Source organism: Typopeltis vanoorti, chromosome 4, assembly GCF_054136105.1.
Source record: "Typopeltis vanoorti isolate ZY-2024b chromosome 4, IOZ_Tvanoo_1.0, whole genome shotgun sequence".
NCBI lineage: Eukaryota > Metazoa > Arthropoda > Arachnida > Uropygi > Thelyphonidae > Typopeltis > Typopeltis vanoorti.
Window position 1 is genome coordinate 128,876,317 of NC_143552.1, and position 16,714 is coordinate 128,893,030.

The 16,714-nt window shown below is 37.5% G+C and overlaps 1 protein-coding gene across 1 annotated transcript in view; it reads right to left on the reverse strand.

Annotated features, from left to right (window-relative positions):
* The window catches only part of LOC150107670 (uncharacterized), a 115,945-nt gene that overhangs the window by 17,753 nt on the left and 81,478 nt on the right, over positions 1-16,714 (reverse strand). The window contains exons 11-13 of the mRNA XM_090391455.1: positions 16,587-16,644; positions 10,902-11,116; positions 5,155-5,363 (exon numbers count right to left, since the gene is read on the reverse strand). Coding sequence (XP_090247581.1) covers positions 5,155-5,363; positions 10,902-11,116; positions 16,587-16,644 — 482 coding nt within the window. The remainder of the gene's footprint in view (positions 1-5,154; positions 5,364-10,901; positions 11,117-16,586; positions 16,645-16,714) is intronic.

Sequence of the window (16,714 nt, forward strand, 5' to 3'; positions counted from 1 at the left end):
CTACATACCACCCAGACTAACTGTCATACCTTTTCTAGAATTTCTTCACATTATCTGCACTCATCACCAGGACCGGCCTTCTCTATAAAGGGGCCCGGGTGCAAGAAACCTTTTGGGGCTCTAAAATATTTTTCAAAGGTAAAAATTAAAGGATTCGAAATAAACGTATTGTAAAACCTCTTACCTGCAAATGATTTTGGCACAGGAAAACAAAAGAAACACATTCGAAATATAATATGTTTCCGCAAATGTGTACCGACTATGCCCACTCGATCGTGGGGCCGGGTGCATTGCACCCACTGCACTCCCGAGATGGCCGGCCCTGCTCACCACCACCAAAGGTAAGCCATTCCAATCATATACTACTACTACTCTATGAAAAAAACTCTAGCTCTTACTCCTTTCTTGACTGCATTCATTCTCAATTTCCATGGATACTCTTCATCCCCCCCCCATAAAATGAAAAGATTACATCTATTGGTATACTATACTTTCTCCTGTTTGCTGGTGTCTGCATTTCTCAAATTCTCAATCTGTTCTCTAATCTACATTCCACAATCCTGATATATAACAGGGGTCTGTTTTAGGGCCATTGCTGTTTAACCTGTATGTCAATGATATTGGCAAAGATTTGGATGAGGATATTCAGTTGTTTGCAGATGATGCAAAGTTGGGATGAACTATGAAAAGTAGAGAAGATGTTGTGGCCTTACAAGAAGACTTGAATAAATTGAGTGAATGGGGGGATGCGAGTCTGCGCAGTTAGCCTAGTGGCTTAGCGCTTCGCAACCATATGCCTGGGGAAGGAGTGTCCTAGGTTCGATTCCCGTCGGAGACGTGAGGAGCTGAAGGATTTTCCTCAGCCATAGCCAAGTTAGCCGGTCTTGGGCGCGGGCAGTAGGGTTTTTTCCGCCAGTTTATCTGGTGTTTTTCATCCCACAAGCAGTCAAATCGGCCCCATGAACACACAGGGATACAGCCAAGAATACCTTGAGGCATAGGAGTGACCATTCTATCCTCGTATTTCAGTTACGAAATCCAAGCATGCTTGGAAGGTTGTGGGGCTTAAGGGCCTGTTAAAACCATTGGGATAGATGGGGGATGCGAGTTCAATGTTGCAAAATGTAAGGTTTTAAAATTTGGGAAATGAAGATGGGATGTAGAATTTATGCTTGGTGGGGATATATTGTTGGAGGCAGAGAAAATAAGAGATCTTGGAGTGATAGTGGATAAGGATCTGAAATTTAGGGGACACAGTGCCAAAACTGTGAGGACAACACAAAGAATTCTGGGAATGATGCAGAGGATACTGACTTGTAGAAGTAAGGAGATTCTTGTTCCATTATATAATTCTTTGATTAGGCCACACATAGACTACTGTATACAGATTTGGTTACTTGTTTTTCAAAAGGACAAAGGTTCGAAAGGGTTCAGAAGCGACGACTAAGGTAATTTCTGATCTCTGGAATATCGAATATGAGGAAAAATTGACAAGATGCAATTTATAGAGTCTAGTGGATAGGAGGAAGAGGGGGGGGGTGATATGATAGAGACCTACAAGTCAGTAAGGGGTTGTTGTAGGATCAATGTTGGAGAGGTTTTACAGAAAACGGTGAGAGATCAGGGGAGAACCAGATGTCATCCCTGAAAGCTGTATAAAAAAGGTGTGAGCAGAGGATGAAAGGCAGGTTTTTTGCATGCAAAGTTGTGAACGATTGGAAGGCCTTGCCTGAGAGTGTAGTGTCTGCAGAGAATTTGAGTGTGTTTAAGACATAGTGTGATGAGCTGTATGCATGACAAAAGGACCTCCTAGATGAGTCTTTGACTCCATGTGGTCTGGGGATGATAATAATAACTACATTTTTAACACTCTCCTTTGCACCACATGAAAATGCATAAGTCCAGGTGAGGTTGCATTAAGGCCTTGTAAAGAAGCAAAATGACTTCTTATATGTCCATTTCAGCATTGAAACTATCCTCTAAGCTGTAGTTGTAGTCTGATATATGACACCTGATCCCCAACTTGTATACTAAACCAAAAGATCCCTAGCTTGATCAATTTTTATAGCATAATCCCACCACTGTGCCACTGGATATCTCATCACATCAAAGTGCATAACTACATTTACTGACTGATCTGACAGCCATTTTATCTGGAATTTATCTGAATCTGGAATTATAGGCATATAATTCCAGCCTATTCAAATTATTCTGCTAATGCTGCATGCAAGTCACATTTGTGATTATCCTACCCATTTTAGAATCATCAGCAAAAAGCTATATAGACTGATCTTTGGTACACCAACGATTAATCCTTGGGTACACTACCTTAAATCTTGCAAACTGACCCCCCCCTCCTCTATACACCACTTTTTGATATATCAGTCAGCCAAGCTAATAGTTTATGGGGAGGGGGGGGGGGTTAAAGTTCAGAAGTTATATTAAAGCAACTGATATAGAAAGAACTACAAGAAAAAACATATCTTAAAAACCTTTAACCCCATGTTTCGTCAAATTGTAATAATTTGTTCTTTTTCTTTTAGGATATATAAGAAGACATGTCAGAGGTTTTTAAGAAATTCAAAATTATCACAACTTTTCAGCACATCCTCATAATACCATCCCATATCTTCCAACTTATTATTATTATTATTCATGACACCTCCAAGGAGTCCGAAGACTAATCATGGAAGGATACCCATTGTACGACTCTCCGTCTCCACCACTACACCGAACCTCTACTACCAATCATTAACATCAGTGCCATCTACTGCCCACCACCACCACCACCACCACAGCTAGTATTTTTATGTCTGTAAATTACGTGTGTTCTGAAGGGCTGATTTGTCTGCATGCAGGATGAAAAAACCGAGTTTCCAAGAGAAAAAACACTGTTACCTCCCTATGAGATCGGCTAATTCACCTTCGATTGAAAACGTCCATATAAAGATTCCTCCCATCATGATAAGAATCGAATTTAGGCCTTTTCCAATCGAAGGGCAGAACGTACCGTCGTTCTTCCAATTGCGCTACAGAGGAGCTAAATATATAACAGCTTTCCCTGCTATATCCTAACAAAATACTTAGTAAAGTCCAAAAGTATCATGGTGTATCCAGTCTCCCTTGTCTAACTCAACCATAATATTATATAAAATGTGAGCAAGTTACTCAGACATTAATAACTTGCTTTGTAAACCTATTTTTGCTGTTCACTGCAAAGTGTGAATTCTCTGTCAACCCATTTCTGTATACAAGCTCTTACCAACTTTTCTGAAATCTTCACCACCGCCACTCCAGAGATAGTTCAGATACATCAATCTTGTGCAGTGGTATCATATATTCTTTCCACTCCTGTGGAATCTTGTGTTGAGACTCAAATTATACATCTAGGTCAAAGAGGCAGCCATTTCAGCTGAACTGATTGTACTTTTAGTAAACAGATATCAAGTTAACATGCTTTAAATGTTGATTATGAAAATCTGTATCAATGTTTTTGCATAGAATCCTATTAAAGTGACGTACCAAGAAAAGCACAACTGTGTTCCTCTATCACTATATGATTTTGTTCACTGATGCTCTTTTGATGAGGATAAATTTGAGATTTCCAATATTCGACTTGAAAAGTGAACTTGAAACAATACTGTTAAACATGGTAATCAATGTTGACAATTACCACTGCTTTATTTCCATATTCAAATTTCTGTAGCTGTTAGAAACAATCAAGTCAATATTTTCCTCAAGAAAACCTTTGAAACCAGTAGTGTAATAAGTAATGTAATTACTGAATTATTTATAGAATAGCATTTTGGTTGTTCAAGCTAACATTATCTAGGTGCTTAAAAGATACATGTTGGCAGAGTGGTTAGCATATCTACTCTCCAGCCAAATGGCTGCAGGTTCGAATCCCACCGTGGGCATGGATGTTTGTGATTGTCTGTGGAAATGCTAGTAGTGGTGGTGGTGGGCAGTATATGGTGCTGGTGTAGTTGTAGTTAGTGGAGACAGAGTTGTAGAGTAGGTACCCTCCCTCGATGAGTCTTTGGACTCCCTAGAGGTGTCACATAATAATAATATCATATCTAGTATACCAGCAATTGGTAGAGCCTCTGCTACTAATGGCTCATGCAAAAAGTTAAACAAGTTTTAGCATGGTTAGTAGTTGGAAGGGGTCAATTGTTTGATGCTTTTGGCACATTCTCTCTTGATGAGTCTTTGGACTCCCTGGAGGTGTCACATAATAATAATAATGATGATGATATGCAACTCTCATACTAGATATGAGAGTTGATGATATGCAACTCTCATATCTAGTATCAAGTAGATATGAGAGTTGCATTCATTGTGGTAATCTCCTGAATTCATGCTTTTTTTTTTTTTTGGACTGATGACAGTTAAGGTAGTGTACCAAATTTTAATGAGCTAATTCATCAATACAGTGCATTTCACAAGATTATAACTTGAGCTGCTCCTAGGAAAAGTCTTTGCAAATTTAAAACCAGATTTACATAACAATTTTCCTTTCTTCCAGCTGATGAAGTGATCATTTTCTCAGACATGAAGCTAATTCACTTCTGGACCATTCATATCTATATATTTTTCTGGACCATTCATATTTATATATTTTTTATGTTCTTTTCTTCTAACCACAGGAGTCTATCTTTCTACCAAAATAATGAATTTCATGCTGATAGAGGATACTGTAAAAATGGAAAGATGCCAGTAGTCTTTAATCAGACTTACATGCAGAGAAATTTTGTCCAATGATTTGCAGACTATTCCAATTTTGTGATGTTTCAAAAGGTAGTCTACTTCATTTGTTGCTATAATATGCTACAAAAGTAAATACTAAGGAGTTTTAAATATAAAGAGAAATGTGATCAGAATAGGAGTTATGCCAAAACTGAAATTTTTGCTTTCAGTTTTAAGAAATAGTGTGTGGCAGAGTCTAACAGCTTGAACTAAGCTGGCACACTCTGATTAGGGGGATAATACACTCTACTTTATTTCATACTGAATAATTGCTTATAATAACTCAGAATTAACTGGCATCTGTCACATCTTGCACTTGCCACATAACACATTATTCACTTAACTGGGTTTAACAGAGTTTCTAATATATGTAAACATAGCCAATAATTTCTTTAATTTCCTTACCTTATAAGTGGACCTCCACCAAATTCAACTATTTGCATATTCTGGAAGGCATAGTGAACCATAGATAAATACCTTAACCACCTCAACCAAGGAGGCATAGTTGTAGCATAGTAACCACCAAATAACATCGTGGAAAGAGAATATAAGGCTGAAATAGTTACTGAAACTTGAAGGTCTGTACAGGAGGCACCAATAAACAGTCCCACACTCTGCAAAGCAATATATATAATATATATAAAAAAAGATTAATTTTAAAAAATGAAAGATGTAATTCAGTACTTCAGTATGTAGTATATTTACTAAGTATTGAAAATTTCAAAAGAGAGAAGTCTGTAAAGGTCAATAAATGAAAAAACAAACATTAAACTGCAAAATATGTAAAGATAGGCTTGGTTGTTATTCATGTTGTAATTTATTGAACTTCCTAATTTAACCAATGGCCACAACTCCTATAAAAAGAGATAAATTAACCAAAAATGTAAATAGTGGTGATATTTCAAAATATGGCGGATTCTGAATCCGATAGGAAGCTTATAAACTGGAATCATTAAATCAAAGAGTGATAAATCACTTCATTCATTTCTGAAAAAGTGAAGCTATTGGCTCAGGCATCCACAAAAGCTGCAAGTGTAGTAATTTGAAATTGTCCATATGGATTTCAATGAAAAAAAAAAAAAAAACAGCATGTAAGCCTTTACTCTGCAAGGAAACAGCAAGAAATGCTGTTTCCTTATGTAGTAGTAGTGCACGGTCCTGGTCCATCAAAACTGGACAGAAGAACAATGGAAGATTGTTTGCAACTGGACTGTGAAACCAATAGTTCTATTTAAGTGACAAGTCATGAAACATGTTTAACATGAAATCCATCAGTTATGTCCTACTACAAATTCCTGTGGAAATTTATGAAACCTATATGATAATGCTCTATACTACAAATCAAGATATATATACAGAAGTTTTAAAGATACACAATATTATGCCACTGTCTTGTTGGGCACAGAGCAAACAGGTATTTCAAATGAGTTTTTAGAGGTACTTGTTGATTGCAAATTAGCCAGAATTTGGATCAGGGCATGGTAAGCAAAACTTTTGTGGAACTCAATCACTACAGAAATGGTGATACACACATAATAAAACTGCTCCAAATTTTGTGTGTGTTGCCTCATTGCACAATAGTGATGTGCAATCTTCTTACTGATATGATCAGAAATAATAGAAAAAAATCAGAAATAACATGAACCTTCCTGTACATGAAGATACCTCTCCACCTCCAATCTGGCTTGTTGAAATACCAGATGATGGTTCCCAGGACTGGTGGAGGGACTCTAGAATATAAATGAGTACTTGATCACAGATCCAACTGTTAGACTTCCAGGATTCAATCTACCTCAACATCACTGATGCCAACTAAACAGATTCAGGACTAGACAAGATCACTGTGCTGCCTACTTACTATATCTGTGGGAATTTTATAAAATCTCACCTTTTTTTGTATGTGTGGCACTATGCAGACTATCCATCATATCACTGATGACTGCCACACACACACATACACACACACACGCACACACTCCTTCCCTGAAGGCCTCAGGAACTTGCATTAACTCCCAGATAATGCAGTGCTATCGATTGTTTAACTAAACTGTCGATTTGTATTATTATTATTATTATTATTAAACAAGACCTCATGGAGTCAAAGACTCATCTAGGAAGTCCTTTTATCTCACACACATCTCATCATACCGCGTCTTAAACACATTCAAACTTCTTGCAGACACCACACTCTCAGGCAAGGCATTCCAATCATTCACAACTCTGCACGAAAAAAACCTGCCTCTCACTCCCCTACTCACACCCTCTTTATACAATTTCCAGGGATGACCTCTGGTTCTCCCCTGATCTCCCACTATTCTCTGTAGAACTTCTCCACTATTGATCCTATAACAACCCCTTACCAACTTGTAGGTCTCTATCATATCTCCCCTCTTCCTTCTCTCAACTAGACTCTGCAAATTGCATCTTTTCAATCTTTCCTCATACTCGACATTAAAGAGGTCAGAAACTACCTTAGTCAGTCGCCTTTGGACCCATTCCAACATCTCTTCATCCTTCTGAAAACCAGGTGACCAAATCTGGGCACAATAGTCCATGTATAGCCTAATCAAAGCCTTATACAATGGAACAAGAATCTCCCTACTTCTACACGTCAGTGTCCTCCGCATCATTCCCAGAAGTCTTTGTGTTGTCTTCACAATTTTGGCGATGCGTCCCCTAAATTTCAGATCCTTATCCACTATCACTCCCAGATCTCTTATTTCCTCTACTTCCAACAATATATTCTCACCAAGCATAAATTCTGCATCCCATCTTTGTTTTCCAAATTTTAAAACCTTACATTTTGCAACATTGAACTCACATCCCCATTTGCTTGCCCAATCACTCAATTTATTCAAGTCTTCTTGCAAGGCCACGACATCTTCACTACTCTTTATGGTTCGTCCCAACTTTGCATCATCTGCAAACAACAGAATATCTCCATCCAAATCTTCGCCAATATCATTGATATACAAGTTAAATAGTAATGGCCCTAAAACAGATCCCTGAGGCACTCCACTAGTGACTTTCCTTTTCCTGGATATTGCACTCCCATACACAACTTGTTGATACCTATCAGATAGCCAGTCTCCAATCCAATGCACTAATCTAATATCCAACCCCATCTGCTCTAGTTTGACTGTCAACTTATCATGAGGTACTCTATCAAAAGCTTTTGCAAAATCCAAGTATATTACTGTGTATCCTTTCTCCTCTGGCCAAGGAAGCAGTCAGTTTATTGTAATAAGTAAGTAGATTACTAAAACATGACCTCCCTTTAGCAAATCCATGCTGTCCATCAAAGATTATACCATTGTTGTCAACCCAACTCTGGATCCTAGTTCTCACAAGCTTCTCCAACAACTTAACCACAACACCTGACACACAGATAGGCCTATAGTTTGATGCTTGAGTTCGATCACCTCCTTTATGAAGTGGCACAATCTTGCCCTCCTTCCACTCTTTAGGGACTTGACCAAGTGCAAGACTCGTATTAAAAAAATATGTCAAGGCAGGTGTCAACTCTCTGGCATATTCCTTCAGAATACGCGGTGATATATTATCAAGTCCCACAGCCTTATTTACATCGAGTTTACTCAACTCCCCAAACACCTCTTGCTCACTTACAGTCAGTCTCTCCTCCCCATCATCAACTGCTCTTAATCTCTCCATGAAGTCACATTCACAAGATTGAAAGATCTTTATGAACTGCTCATTAAGTATCACCACCACACATTCTGCAACAGCTGTCTTTATACCATTTCCTCCAATCAATGTCATCCTTCCATAATCATTCTTTCTTTTGCTGGCTACATATCGAAAGAACTCCCTAGGATTCTTTTTAGCTTCATTAGCTAACTGCTGTTCATACCTCTCTTCAGCTACTCTCACCAACCAAGTTACCCTCCTTGCATGGTCTTTGTAGACCTCATGGAATTGGTTACTTCCACTTCTCTTATGCTGCCTCCACAATGCCCTTTTTCTCTGTATTGCATGCTTAATCTCTTTATTCATCCATCTCACACCTACCTTATTTAACCTTCTCACCCATGGTATACATTTAGACATTGCATCTACTAAATATTTTTTGAAAATCCCCCAAGCTGCATTGATCTCTTTTCCAGCTAACTCCTCATTCCATGCTACATCTGCAAGCTGTCTCCTGAGCTCTTCATAATCACCATCCTTGTAGTTCCACATATACCCTTTTTTCACAGGGGTCCTTGCACTGCTGGCAACCAAACAAGTAATCACGTCATGGTCACTTTCACCAATTGGTGGATGATTTGATACCTCATTCATAATTACATCCTCCAATGAGATGACCAAATCCAAGACCCTTAATCCTCGTGTGCCCTCTGTTACATACTGTCTGAGGTAGTTATCCCTCAAAAACTCAAGAAACTCATTTTCTTTACTTCTAGTTGCTATCTCTTCATTCCAGTCTATATTGCCATAGTTAAAATCACCCATAATGATCACCCTTTTCTTATTTGCTTGGATTATAAACCATTTATAACTATTATTTTAGTTTATTGTGGCTAATAATTTTTATGTAATTTTATTATTATTACATGACACATCCAAGGAGTCCAAAGACTCATTGAGGGAGGGCACGCACTCCACAACTTTCCTTCTCCACCACTCAATCCACCAACTACAGTGAAACTCATCTACACCAATGGCATCTACTGCTCAGTGGCATCCACCAGTGGCATCCACCACTAGTATTTCCACACACTATCACAAATATCCATGCCCATGGTGAGAGATTCGAACCCACAGCCTTTTGGCTGGAAAGCAGATATGCTAACCACTCGGCCAACCAGGCTGGCATAGCAGATAAAATCAAAGCAAAAGGTACTGTTGCTTCCAGTAAAAAGAAGACTCATAAACCTTTTACATTAACTACTAAGATTAAAATTATTAAATTTAGTGATGGGGAATATTTTAGACCAATATGTTTATTATAGAGAAATATATAGAGAAAAGAAATGTCGTTAATACCATTCAACCCTTTCCAACTTCCTCATTCGTGTAACTGACATAAATAAATGCTACATCAGTTACACATATGATTACTTAAAAATGTTATTAAACCATTACATGCATCTACAAGAGAGGGGGAAAAAAAAGGCAATGATTCTCTATACCTGTTGTACGAACGGAATATGCCCGTACTATTAATACATCTTGGAAATATACAAAACACAATCTATCAAACAAATGCATTCTCTGACAGATCCACAATGAGTCTCTTGACTCCATGGAGGTCTGTTGATAATAATAATAGGTCATAGGAAGCAAAAATTAGAGTTAGTGGGAGAGAGAGAGAGAAACACACACACACACACACACACACACACACACACACACACACACACACACACACACACACACACAGAGAGAGAGAGAGAGAGAGAGAGAGAGAGAGAGAGAGAGAGAGAGAGATTGGGTATGGATAAAAAACTGTCCACTTTACAAAACTAACTTTTGCAAAACTAATTTGTAACTAATTTAATCAGTCAGAAAGTTTTCTTTGAGTTAACCAATACAAGACCTGGTTTCAAATACCATAATCCTTATTGGTATTTGAAACAAAGGTCTTTCCGCTCCTTCAAGCTGCATATCAGGGGTTTGATGATGTCTCTCCAACTAAGAAATGTGTATTATGTGGAAATGACATGAAAGCATTATAACTAATCTATGCTTCATTATTACTTATCTTTGCAAGTAAATATAACATAAATCCAATAGAGAAACAAAACTACAATAATATATATACTTTAATCCAAAGGGCAAACAAAAATGTACAACAAATTCTCTTCCAATAATAATATATTCTTTGAGATTCTGAGAAAGAAGAGATGTGATTAAGTTTGCTGATTACATTCCTAAGAAGGAAAAGATCCAATCTTGTCAATGTATGGTGATCTGTGTTTTGTTTATTTGTTTGTGTGTGTGTGTTTGTGCGCGTGCGTGTAAGCGTACATGCACACTTGAGTGCATGTATGCACATTAGTATAATTTACAGATTGCATTTTCCTGTTAAGTGATTGTTTTAAATTTTCAACTGTTTATCTTTAATAAAAACACTTTCTGACTCACTCTCATAATATTCAATTAATGCTGATTGCTCTAATTGTACATACCTGTGCTACTATAGTGTTGAGCAGAAGAAAGCCCCATAAACTGAGGAATGTTTCAGGATGGTGAAAGCCCAACATGGGATATGAAATAAAATGAAAAGCTGTAGGCAGTGTGACAACTAAAGGCAGTTCTCCAATCATTTTAGCCAAATAATATGCTGACAGACGATATGAACCAGAGGCTCTTTCTTTATTAATCACTTCCCGCTCAGGTGGAACTGAAAAAAATGAATTCGAGTTGAGTGGTTTTAAACATGTTTTATATAATATAAATTAGCTCAGTCTATTTTTTAACCTTTGGAATAGAAAGATATTTATTTTATGAAATAATATCAAATGGTGAATGAGGTCAAGGACTGGTATTATTATTATTATTATTATTATTATTATTATTATTATTATTATTATTTCAGGCGACTCCAGGGAGTCCTTAGACTCATCGAGGGAGGCCCTAAACATCATGTCCACACAACTATGCGATTACATTCTCACAGTATCTATCATACTTTGTCTTGAACTCGTTCACCGTCATAGCACCCACAACAGACTCTGGCAGCTTATTCCACTCGTTTACCACTCTAAAAGTAAAGAAACCAGCTCTAACACCCTTGCTAACCACACTCTTGCCCAGCTTCCACAGGTGTCCCCTAGTTCTCCCACTACCAGTCCTGATCTCAAAAATATCCTCTGAATTAATCCTATAGAATCCCTTTAGCAATTTGAATGTCTCAATCATATCTCCCTTTTTCTGCCTATCAACTAGTTTCTGCAACCCACAAATCTTCAACCTGTTCTCATATGGTTCATTCCATAGACCTGCTATCATCTTAGTCACTCGCCTCTGGATCCTCTCCACCTCCTCCCCATCAAGAAGGAACTGAGGTGACCAAATCTGGGAACAGTGTCGAGATGAGGTCTTATCAAGGCTTGGTGCAGAGGTACAATAACTTGCTTGTCTCTGCTCGTCGAGGTATTTTTCAACAACCAAGTGAGTTGATGAGCTGATTTAGCTACTTTTGCAATGTGCCCCCTAAACTTCATCTCCCTATCCACCAACACTCCCAAGTCCCTGGCCTCATCAATCTCCTGAAGTACAGTTCCACCAATGTTGTATACTGCTGCTAATCTTTTCACCCCAAAATGCATAACCTTACATTTTGCCACGTTAAATTGACATCCATTCTCCTTAGCCCAGAACTCCAATCTATCCAAGTCATCCTGCAAGATTTTGACATCTTCTGCATTCACTATTGCCCTACCCAACTTTGCATCATCAGCGAACAAATGAACTGTTCCACTTAGATCCTTCCCTATATCGTTAATGAACAGATTAAACAGCAGTGGTCCAAGAACAGAACCCTGTGGCACACCACTAGTCACAGGTCATATTTTGGACTCTACCCCTGAATAAACCACTCTCTGATATCTCTCCATCATCCACTCTCCTATCCATCTCACTAACCCTATATCCATCCCCATATGCTGCAGTTTACTGATTAGAATTCCATGTGGTATCCTGTCAAACGCCTTTGCGAAGTCCAGCAGTATCACTGTAAACCCATTTCCCTTATCCAGTTCAGCCGTCACCTTGTTATAAAGCTTGAGCAAGTTACTGAGGCATGATCTACCCTTCACAAAGCCATGCTGTCCCCTGTACAGTATCTCATTTTCATTAATCCATTCCTGTATTTTTCCCTTGACTACTTTCTCCAAGACCTTGACAACGACTCCTGATATGCTGATCAGTTGGTAATTTGCAACCATAGTCTTGGATCCTCCTTTATGAAGTGAAACTATTTTCCCCTCTTTCCACACCTTTGGGACTAAACCAGATCCGAGACTCAGATTAAACAACATGGTCAAGGGCACTGATAATTCCTTAGCTGCTACACGCAAGACCCGTGCTGGTATAGCATCCAATCCCACAGATGTATTCACATTAAGGTTCTGTAATAGACTATTCACCTCCACTTCATTCATCACAATTCCCATATAAACTATATATATGATAGACTGTTTTCTAGGGTGGGTCTTCCTTGATGAGTTTTGTGACTTCATGGAGTTCCTGAATTATCATAATAATAATAATAATAATAATTTTTTTCTTCAGAATTAATTGCCTGATTTTTTTTTTTTTTTTGAGATTTCCTGCCCATACAAAGAAAAGTAAAAATTACAAACTGTAGCCCTAATTAATATAAATATAATTTTGTATAATAAATTATTTGCAACCTAAAACTTACTCTAAACTAATCATTCTTTATGTATAATTCAGAAAAACTGAACAATTTCTATAATATATACAGTCATCCCTCGACTAACAACTAACATTGAGGTTCCATTCCATCAGCCAGGATGTAAGTCGATACATTAAATCAACAGAGTTATAGGGGTTAGGGACTTAACAATAATAAGTATACAGTAATACCTCGGCTGATGAGTGATCCAGCTAATGAACTTTTCGGCTAATGAAGATTTTTTTCGCTGTTTTTCAGACTCGGATAACAAATATGGATTTGGCTAACGAATGTTTTAGTGGATGCGCGCACTAAAAGCTGCAAACATGAACGGTCGAGCTATTCCAGGAGCTTATCTTTTCCATCTGTATGTGTGTGACAAAGAAATGAGCTGACCACATTACATAGGGGAGACCCACCAATCCGACTGGGTTGTTTATGTTCCAAAGATGTTTTGATGCAACATCATTTACCAGTCTGACTCCGAGGGAATTCTGGAAAGATCATTATCATATCATTCATGCTATTCGAGTCATTGCCATGACATGGGACAAAGTGTCAGTTAGGACACTTAATGCTGCCTGGAAAAAGTTATGGCCAGACTGCTGCAAGATAAGAAGTGCTGTTTTCAGTGTTCAAGATGCTGAAGAACCTGCTAGGGAACTTGCTGCTGAAAATGCTGACATTGTAGATAAGATAGTCTCCTTGGGCAAAGCATTACATTTGGAGGTAAATGAAGAAAATGTAGAATTAGTTGAAGAACACTCAAAAGATCTGACAACAGAAGATCTTGAAGAGTTGAAAAAGCAACTGAATCAGGAAAGAGACAAGGAAGATAAAGAGTGTTCATCAGAGGAGGCAGACAGCAATAAAAAGGGAAGAATGCCAACAGGTGACATTAAAAATGCTGCACTACTGGGAAGAGTTTCAGTATTTGGCTACAAAGTGGCATTCCAACAAAACTGAAATGAACAGATTATGTGCCTTGGTTGAAGATAAGTGTCTGAATCACTATAAAACATTCTGAAAAAAAGAGAATTTCAATCAATGTTGGACAGATTTTTGACTTCTCCTTTAGCAAAGAGACAGAGGCCAGCTACTGAAGAAAAGGAGACTTACCTTGAATAAACTTTGAAAATTTGGAAGAAGAATAGTAAAAATGTTGTGTACATATTTTCAGTTTAATAAAGTGTATATAATAGTGGAAAGATCATCAGTTTTTCATTCTACTTTCCATTCTCCTTCATCTAATTGGGTAGCTGTTCATGTCAGCCTTTGGTGAGTTTTTCCCCTTTTATAGTGTGCTTTTTACTATGTTATAAAACTTATCTTTAAATAGTAGGCAGCATTCAGAACAAATTAAACGATTTTCTATAGAAACCTATGGGAAATCACGTTTCGGCTAACGAATGTGATTCCGGAACGAATTATCTTCATTAGCCGAGGTATCACTGTACTGTCATTTTAATTTTTAAACCTTATTATAAAACTGTACTGTACGTTACTGCCACTATAAAACAGGAGAATAATCACCCAAATCTTCCTCCACAATCACATCTTCATTACCTTCCCTATGTGAAGGACCAGTCTGTGGCTCTTCTGGTGTAACCATTTTTTTTTTTTTTTTTGATGAAAATGTCCGATGTGCTTTGCTTATTCCTATTCTTCTTCTCATCATAAATTTGTTTATAGCAAGCAAATGTATCATGTACTTTCCTTTCTACTAATAAGTAATGTTCAACATTGAGGTCCATGCCTTCAACCATTTTGAGAACATCGCCAACTGCAGAGAACATTTCTGCAAGACCCTTCACTGTGGATTGTTTAACTACCTCTCCTTGTTTCTCTTTTCCCTCTTCCTTCTCTCATTCTTCCTCTTCTGCAACATGTTGTTCCTCTAGTTCTACCAATTCTTCGTTGGTCAACTCTTCATAGTTCCTACGAGTTGAACTATGTCATCATCATTCACTTCAAGATTCAAGTTGTTTGCTAGGCCCACTATTTCTTCACTCAATTTACAAAGGTCTTCATTTTTTTCAAAACTTCCAAAAATTTGCACAAACCTTTTTAATGTCTTTTTCCATATGCCACTCATACACTGAGAGATAACTTTGTCCCAAACTACAGCAATATTTTTAATATCATGAAATATTGAACGCTTTCCAGAATTGCATGAGCGTCTCTGTTTGTTTCCTTCATTAGCAGAAATGGCTTGTGAAAAAGTTCTCCACAGATAATAAACCTTAAGCACTACTAGAACTCCCTGATCCATTGGTTGGATCAATGAAGTAGTGTTTGGAGGGAGAAACATGACCTTGAACTTGGCGAAGATCATCGATATAAGACAAATGACCTGGAGCATTATCCAAAATTAATAAAATTTTAAATTGTGCATTTTCTTTCACATAATAGCTTTCTATTTCACTCGCATAACAGTTTATTAAGGCATTCTCTAACAGTTTTTGCGTATTGCACGACTTTTTATATCTCACTAATGAACTGGAAGAGTATGCTTCCTAATGTTTTTGAAGGCTCGTGGATTCTCACTATGCCATATCACAAATAGTTTCAGTTTATATTCAGCCACATTACTCCCTATTTTTTCACATCCATATTAAAAATTTGCTGTGGCAAATAATTTTCCTTTGTAATAATTTTATCCAATTTCTCCACAAACTCCTTGGCAGCCTTCTCATCAGCACTTGCAGATTCACCATACATTTTCACATTATGCAGTGCAAAACGCTGCTTGAATCTCATGAACCAACTGAAGAAGCGTTGAATTCGTAGTCGTAATCAGGCCCTGCTTTCTCCTTTAACATCGCTAAGGCACTAAGTCTCTTCAACATGTTAAAGGAGAAAGCAGGGCCCGATTATGACTACGAATAGTGCTAAGGGTTATGTTTTTTTTTTTGTTCAGGTCCTCAATGCATGATGGAAGTAGCTTTTCCAATCACTGAATAGGACCTTGTCATTGCTTCATCACTATCACTGAACTTGCAACTTCGTTTCAAGATCAATTGCTCGCCTCTTTTTCTGTGATTCTTCACTAGGTTTTTTAATTGGGCATGTAGAGGTGATGTTGCACAAAGTATCATGAAATATTTAATGATAAATACACAAATAACCTATTTTCAAACATGAAATCAACAGAGGAACTGTTGAAGCCAAGTGCCGTCTGCCAAGGAAGGTTGCTGCTGAATGCGCTGTTGCCACTGCATTGTTGCTAAATAAAAACCTTTTTACTTTATGCTCGCTTGCATCTTGTTTGAAAGCATAGTCGAAAATGTTATTTATTCCATTATGGGATAACGGATGTATCTTCAAAAGGGCGTAACTCAAACAGACGTAAGTTGAGGGATGAATGTATATATACATTAGCAATAAAAAATTACTGAGCTCAGACACACCCTTTCCTAAATCTCAAAAATTAATGTATGTTTATACTCACATGATATGAGAGCTCCAAAAAGTGCAAACAGCATCCAATAAGTGGTTCCAAAAAACATCTGAAATTAAATTAGCACTGTATAATGTTTTTTTAAAAAAATAATAAATTATATTTTGATAAAGATTCAA